Genomic DNA, 8,534 nt, shown 5'->3' with positions numbered 1-8,534 from the left:
GCCTTGATCAGATTTGGCAATTCAAATGTGGAAACCGTCATTCATCTCATGCTGCTCGAGCCTGCCGCTATCAAAATAATCATCAAACCTAAGGTCCCCAATCTGGGGAACCCTCAATATTATAAAGCATCTACCCCGAGACTAACACACATTTAGAGTTTGTAACCATGACAACATGCCCTGGTAGAGTCAGAAACACCCACTCAGTGGCCTGAGGGCCTAGTTTATCCCGCAACCCTTTTAAGACGCAACATGGGAAATCTGTTGATGCACGTCGTGATTGGCTGCTGCCCTGAGTGCATGAGTGTCTGGAAAAGGAGGAATGCTGTTTAGATTGACAGGTCTTCTGGAAACAATGGTGTGAATGAAAGTGCCCCTTTTCTATCTCTTTCTTTCCTTCGATTTTCCTCTTTCTCTCTGGCCTCTTTTCCTCCCCATAGAAGAGCTGATGTGTAGAGCGAGTGTTTGCACACCTCAAGCGGTGTGTTATCTTCCAGGCAGTGCCACTTATTGGTGAGGATTCAGGTGAGTCCTCATTAAGCATAAGAAACTTGACAGCGTCTAGACCGAAAGGTGCAGTTGGAAACACAATGATTCATTTGTTCATTCTTCCTCACGCTCGTTCTCTCTCTCACCTCTCACACACTCTTACGGTCCAGGCAGCGATGATCCACAGGGAGATACTGAAGACCAGCAGCACCGTGCCCGGGCATATGGTCATCAGGGTCTTCATCACAAAGCGTGTGTTAAAGTGCACCTGCAAAGAAACAGTCACATGTTAGTGATTCCTTTCAGCTTAAGCTGTCAAAAATCACTGTCTCACTAGATGAAGTTACACAGCTTACAACAAGTTGCAAGAAGCTTTTACTGATGGACAGAAGTGGCTTATAATGCTTCTAAACTGTTTAAACATTATATCATGAACATGAAAAATTATACCTATGGTTTATAAGAGGAATTCTAAATTGTATTTGATAGTTTTGTCAGCCCCAAAAATACTGTCTTGCAGTTAATATCTAGAAACAAATTGTGTCATATTACCAGTATAACGATTATAAAGATACTATTACAGAGTTTTTAATAATATTTTGAATTATTGTTTGTTATTTTGCCGTGTTGTTTACTTTGATATGTTCAGTATTTTTTTTTTTTTAATTTAAGTGAACATTTTATTTTATTTTTATTTATTGTTTTGGAATTTTATAAGCATATTTACACCATGTTTTTTAAATATGCCTTTACAGATTTTATTAATGTACTGTACATTAAAGTATGTTACTTTAGTACATCAAATTCAACTAAATGAAGATTAGAAATGTTGACCATGGCAAATTAGCTGAAAAAAGTTCTTTATTTTAGCTTACGTTTGTTTTTATTTCACACAACAAACGGGTTTTGTTTTTTTAGTATTGGTTTTAATAACCCTTCAATAAACACTTTGGGATCAATTTACATCAGCTTTTAAAATTTTAATATTTAATTAATTATTAGTTATTCCTGTGACCCCAATCGAAGACAAACTTTGTAAAATGGATGGATAGATAGTTATTAGCAACCTGCAGTTCCCTCACAGACTCCAAGGGGTTTGTGAACACCAATTTGTGAATCCCTAGTTTCCAGCAAAGAAATGTATGCAAGTTCTTCTTGAACTACCAGCAAAACATCAACTTAATAATAAAATTGAACGAATCATATATAAATTTTTCAGACATGAAACAGGTTGTTGAATGCACATCAAACATTTACAGTATACCTACAGCACACTTATAAAGCCTAAAATCTGTATTATATGAAAACAGAAGTAAAATAATATTATATTCATAAAAACTGATCTGAAAAAAAATTGACTGGTTGACAGTTTTAAAGCCAGTTTACTTTATACAGATTACAAAATAAATGCAAAATAAATGAGAAGATATATTTTCATCTCCAAAAAGGCAGAATAAGATACTGAAGTAGTGGAGATGGGGTCCTATTTGTTCTTTATGGTGGTCTTATTCATATCAACACCATCAAATGCTCACATTTGGCCTTAGATTTGTTGAAGCAGATGCATTTGTTAATTCAAACAGCTGACTGAAATCAAAAGTTGTGCAAAGTCTTTGTGCAGAACTATTCACTGTGACTTGAACTATTATAATTAATGTGAAATGCTAGGTGTGCTCTGGCCGAAATCTACAAGAAGCCAAAATTGCACCTCAACGGTTTTTCTTTTTTCTTGTTCATTTTCAGTTTAGTTTGAATCTAATGTTTGAAGAACAAGGAGAGCTGCCACTGTTTGTTTGTACTTAGTCCATCTATACTTGACTGAAAACAATAATATTCATTATCATTGTCATTACTATTGATTTGTGTTATTTAAAAGTCACATAAAGGGCAGCTCTCCAGAGGGAAGGCGGAGATCTCTGAGCTAAGATAGACCCCACGATCATTAATGATAAAACAGCACATGAGAGGAAAGAGAATTTGCATTTACATCTCTTTGAAACAAGAGCTCTTCTCAAAGGACAAAGTGATTACCCTCTCCAATCAGCCATTCAAATTAAAGTACAGCGGGACTCTTTTCACCTGTTTTGTTTTTTTTTTAATGGCACCCAAGGACAAAACTCAAACTTTGAATTATCAAACACTTGACAGCCACAGCAGTCATTCTTTCAGTCTCTCGTAAGCACAAAGAAGAGAATACATAATGAAGAGATACATAATATTCAGAGACATCAATCAGCCATCTAAAGGAGAGCCGGGAGAAACCTGCTTGAAAGAAAATTGTGTAAAAATGAACAAACAAATAAAAAATAAATTCTCAAATAAGCTCAAATTTCCAGAACTTGACATAATTCTGCTTTTATTCTGCTTTGTAAGGATGATAGTAAGCCCCATGTTAGTTTTTCTTTACAAGCCCCTAGAAAAGGTTTCATCATATTTGGGGGTCCAAGAAAACAACAAGTTTAAAACCCTGACAGTTTCAGTGTAGTTTAACTAGTTGTATTATTTTGTAGCTTGAAGCAGTTTTAAAGTAGCTCGCTTGGATCAGTGTGAACCCTGCTGCTGTTTTTTGGGTCAGTGTGAACCAGCCTATAAACGTACAATCTTTAAACCATCAGTAAAGCTGGCAGGTTCATCCTTCTCAAGAGACCGAACAAACCACATAAACACACACAAAACCTCTTCCTCCAGCACTGAAAACCACAGGTCTCATGATTGTCCTCATAAAACCAAACTTTATTGCCCACAGCTACACCATGTGCTGCATTATTCGCAGCTGAAGAGATGCAGTCACATTTGGAACAAAGGCATTTCTCCTGAAAGGATTTGTTTATTGAATCCAGGCACAAGTGTGCCAATGAAGCCAGAGAGAAAAGGAAAAGCTGGCAAGCTGATGAGCTTTGGACTAGGTTGTCTATAATACCTGAAGAAAGCTAGCCATTAGCATTCTCATTCATCTAAATGGAAGTGGCTTGGCTAGTGCAGAACCTTCCAGATGCCATTTTACACTTTTAAGAGACCTCTATACAGATATCATGTTATATACCTCTTGCAAAAAACATGTTGTCAACCAGCAGGGGCTAATGAGGCCATGCTGAATAGCTAAAATAAAAGAAATGGGAAGAAAGGAAAGCCACATTTACAAACCAGTGCTAGAAATAATAATTCACACCCTAAATTCTCAGTTTTGAGTTGTTGGGTTGATCTCTGACCTTGTTGAGTGCCCCTATGCTGCGGGAGGAGGCGTCGGTGAAGAGCTTGCTATGTAGCAGCATGACTCGGGCGATGAGGTAGAGTCTAAGGAACATGGGTACAGACAGCACCATGTCTAGATCTGCCTCCGCCTGCGAGGGAGCGTAGGAGAAGGCCAGCCGTGCCCGCCACATGAACTTGAAGTCCCCTGGCACCGGGTGAACCGCTGAAACAATCAGCTCCAGAGCGATCAGCAGCACTCGCTCCATGGTCATGGCGATCCGCCAGTCGTCCGCACCGTTGTCAATGACGAAGAGCTGAAGTGGAAAAGTCATAATGGGAATGTTAAACGATGCAAATTGAGCGAAGTTTCAAAATTAACATAATGGATCTCAAAATTGCATTCAAATTGCAAAATTACATTTTTAAAAGAGCTTGAGGGAACACGGTGGTCCCTAGCTGCAACAATGACATAACACAAAGAAATAAAACCAAGTCACCATAAAAGCTTTATTAACTGTTCATTTAATCTAACACCATGTGCAAATTAGATGCAATTGTGAAAAGCCATAAAAAAAGTACATGCAATTTTGTTCCAACATTTATTTATTCATTTTACACAAGTGTGAAAAATCTGCTGATTGAAAAATAAAATAAAATAAAAAGTTACATTTCATTGGTTGAAAATTCTGCTAAAATACAGAAACCTAGTCAATTAGCTTGAGTTTGTGTTCCCAAAGTAATTTCTAATACATTTTTCATTTGAGGTATGGCTGTGTGCAATATATGTTGAACAAAATAATAATGTACTCATAAATTGTACTGTTAAATAAAATGTATTTATAAATCAAAAATCACTATTAACTAAACTAAACTAAACTATTCTAGCTATAGATAGATAGATAGATAGATAGATAGATAGATAGATAGATAGATAGATAGATAGATAGATAGATAGATAGATAGATAGATAGATAGATAGATAGATAGATAGATAGATAGATAGACCCGCCCACGGTAAAATCTCATTAGTCAAAACGTTCTGCTCAACAAATTGTACCTGTATGTAGAGCTGATTAGCTTATAATCCTAAAACCAGAAAACTAATTTGCATCACTAATTTGTTCCCTTGAGAATTTATAACTTTTTTTCCAATTTCAGGCATGCCTGTGTGTAATTTATACTGAACAAAACAGAAAATAACTCATAATCAATCATTTCAAATCATAAATATATTCGTAAATCAAAAAGCACTATTTTAAAAACCCATTAGAAATTCCAGAGAGAACCCAAGGCCCAAATAATGCAAATTCTCTTCCAGATTTTACGACCAAACATCTCTATTAAATTTTAAATACATTCTGATCGGCTAAAACAGTATTGCTTTGAACAGTATTTTCGCTTTCAGCATGGACAGACAAATTGCTTGTCACATCGCGCCTCTTAAGACACATGAGTGCCTCGCAGCAAATGAAAGAGAGAGAAAAAACAAAGTCCAGTTGTGCCACAACTCAAAACCAACCATTCATCACCCATTTAATCAAAAACTTCTATTGCAAATTAATAATTCAGATTAGCTCATTAGAACAACTAATAAATAGAGCTGCCGTTTGACTAACTGAATGAGTAAAGTGTGTTCTCAGATACAGCGCAGGAGGCAAAATTAGAGGGAAACAGATTGATGAGCGCCAGAATGAGAACACGCTCAGATAGTCATTTTATCCTGCCAGGAACGCCAAACAGAGCAATAAGCAAACAGAATTCCGCTGGCATAATGTTCACTGACAGTTATATGACTCTCTCTCTCTCTTTTTCTCATTCCCTCTCCCATTGCAACTTCATGTCAGGCGGTATATCAGCAGAGCCTAACGACGGAATGGGAAGCTAATTGTGCTGGCTGGCGGCGTTAGATGTGTTTAATGTTAATTGTAAGTGTTAGATTGGCGAGGTTTGTTTAATTGATAAGCAGAAGGCAAGCAGGGTTTTCCCCACTGAGACATACACACATCCACACACACTCACACACCCACAGGAGGGCTGAAAATGATTATACGGGAATCCTGAGAACTCATGAATGGCGATATATCGCGAACGCCTATATTTGTCACAAGTTGCGCAACAGGTCTTCCTTGGAATCCAATGACATCGCTTTGTTTGTCTAATTGCATGTCTGACTCCGTGTGTGCGAAGGGCACGGTGCATGTCGTACGGCTGTAAAATGCGCATGTTTTTTTTTTTTTTCTGGAAAAGCCAGCCTCGTCATGGTGACTGTTGCCTAGGCGACAACATCAAAGACCAGCCAAGCTTAATTAGGGTCCCCTGGTGAGAGAGGGAGAGAATGACTGTGTGTTTGTGTGTGTATGCGAGCGCAAAAGAGAAACAGCATGAGGAAAGCGAGAGGGAGCAACATAGAAAGGAGGTGGAAGGGAGGGAAAGAAGCCGAGAAAGGGAATGAATGTGCGGGAAAAATACGCATGTGTGGGTGGGTGGAAGGAGAATGAAAGAATGTGTGAGTGTGTGTATGAAAGAGCATGTGAATCTGTGAGAAGCTTGTATGGATATGAATTATGAATAATGGTTGACCGATATGGGTTGTAATGACTGATACCATTAACATCTACAGAGGACTGTGGCTGATTCAGTGTTGATTTATTGTAAATAACCCAGAATAATGAGAAGGTAATACTGATGAAATTAAATAACACTTATTTTAGTCTGTATTAAAACACACACACACACCCACACACACACACACACACACACACACACACACACACACACACACACACACACACACACACACACATATATATATATATATATATATATATATATATATATATATATATATAAAAATCAACTAAACCCTATTTTTAAATATCAATCAATATTTTTAATATTATTAGAATGTTTATTCAACTTTTAAGAATCAATTAATGAATTCTTAATTAAATCTAACATTAAATTGATTAAACTAAATAAAACACATTTTACATAATATTTAAACAAAATCTCTAAAAATACTTCTAAAAGATCATAATTTATTTGTACCTAAAATTGTTCAAATCAACACTGAATATTTTCTCAAAATGTACAAAAAATATTTCAGACAGATGATGTTTATTAAATGTTTAAACATTAAATGAATAATATATAATTAATAAATAAACCAATATTTAGTCATGTTACTAGTCATTACATAATTTGTCCAAATATAACCACATATTTGCTCAAAACAGCCAATCTACAGCTGTCTATTACTACTTATGGCTGTTTCTATAATTTCACATTTTTCCTGAAAATCATCACATTAGCATAAAATGGTTCTTATTTCTGTGAGCGGTGCATTTATGAGTAATCGTGGGAATGTTCCATGTAACTTTGAGGACCGAAAAAAGACATTAAAAGCATTCAAATCTGACTTTTTTCCTCTCATCATCTCTTTCTTTCCTCCTCCACACGTTACTACTAATTCATCTCTCCGCTACCTCACCCCCCCACCCATCCTGTCGTTCTTTTTCGGGCCAAATCACCACCAGGATACACTGAATAATTAAATTCCATTAGTGAAGGTAATCTGTCAACATGAGTGACTGAACCGAGCTGCCTCCCTAAACCCATCAGAGAGAGAGAGAAACCCAGAACATCCCAATAAATGAGGGCCAGAGCCAATTAGGACAAATGAGCAAGGGGAGGAAGGATGAGTAGGAGAGCAGACAGCAAAATGAAAGACGAGAGAAGGAGAAAAATGCAGAGGTTTGGAAAAACGGGACAGTCCAAGAGGGTGACAGCGGTTAAAAGAGGAAAGAGAGGGGAAGAGTGAAGCAGAGCTAGAATAATAGTGTCTGTTTTGTTGTTTTGCCCTGTCAGAGATGAACACCTCTGCTATGATAATGGAATTACAAGTCACAAACATACACACCGCTCACAAACAAACGCTTACATACATACTAATATAGATCACCTCACTTCCTCATAATCTCAAGTCCAGGCAAACATTGTGCCATTTTTTCCGTCTTTTATCATTGTTGCTTGTCAGATTGTATGATATGACTCCAGTGAGATCTTAAGTAAAAGTGAAGGCAGACATCAAATGTACAGTTCTCCATACTTTTGTCACTACTGACAGCGTTGACTGGGGAGTTTCAGTCCTTTCTGACATCCTTATCAAAATCAAGGTTTTGATTGTATGTTAAACTATCATAGGTGTATGATATCAGTGTCATAATGTGAGGTGAATGTTTATTAACAATTATTTGCTGTTACCCTAAAACTAAAACTATTTAAAAAAAAATAATTAATATAAATAATGCTGAAATAAAATAAAATGTGACCCTGGACAACAAAACCAGTGATCAGTTGCATAGTGCCAAAAATACATTGTATGGTGCAAAATAATTGAATTTTCTTTTACGGCAAAAAAATCATTAGGATATTAAGTGAAGATTATGCTCCATGAAGATATTTTGTACATTTCCTACCATAAGTGTATTAAAGCTTAATTTTTGATAAGTAATATGCACAACTAAGGGCTTCACTTTGACCACTTTAAAGGCAATTTTCCCTCAGATTCCAGATTTTTAAATAGTTGTATCTTGGCCAAATATTGTCCTATCCTAATAAACCATACATGATGTATACAACTGAAAAATGTATCTTTTATGATTTTGTGATCCAGGGTCACAAATGTAAATAAAAGATGAAAATAACAGTTCAAGCTGAAGTACTACAATGACTAAAACCAAAACTTGCTAAATTGAAATAGTAATAAAAATTACAAAAGTAGATAATTACAAAAAGTTGAAAAGTGTTTCAAAATATTAATAAGCATATAAATAACACAAAAAGTATGTTGA

At 36.2% G+C, this 8,534-nt stretch overlaps 1 protein-coding gene across 2 annotated transcripts in view; it reads right to left on the bottom strand.

The window, feature by feature from the left end:
• The window catches only part of kcnn3 (potassium intermediate/small conductance calcium-activated channel, subfamily N, member 3), a 57,132-nt gene that overhangs the window by 18,389 nt on the left and 30,209 nt on the right, over window positions 1-8,534 (bottom strand). For both annotated transcript variants that reach the window (XM_052577507.1, XM_052577508.1), the window contains 2 exons: window positions 3,699-3,995; window positions 636-757 (listed from right to left, as the gene is read on the bottom strand). In XM_052577507.1, coding sequence (XP_052433467.1) covers window positions 636-757; window positions 3,699-3,995 — 419 coding nt within the window. The remainder of the gene's footprint in view (window positions 1-635; window positions 758-3,698; window positions 3,996-8,534) is intronic.

This window comes from Carassius gibelio, chromosome B16 (genome assembly GCF_023724105.1).
Source record: "Carassius gibelio isolate Cgi1373 ecotype wild population from Czech Republic chromosome B16, carGib1.2-hapl.c, whole genome shotgun sequence".
Lineage (NCBI taxonomy): Eukaryota > Metazoa > Chordata > Actinopteri > Cypriniformes > Cyprinidae > Carassius > Carassius gibelio.
Note: the sequence above shows the minus strand (reverse complement) of the source record. Positions and strands in the feature narration are given on the sequence as shown.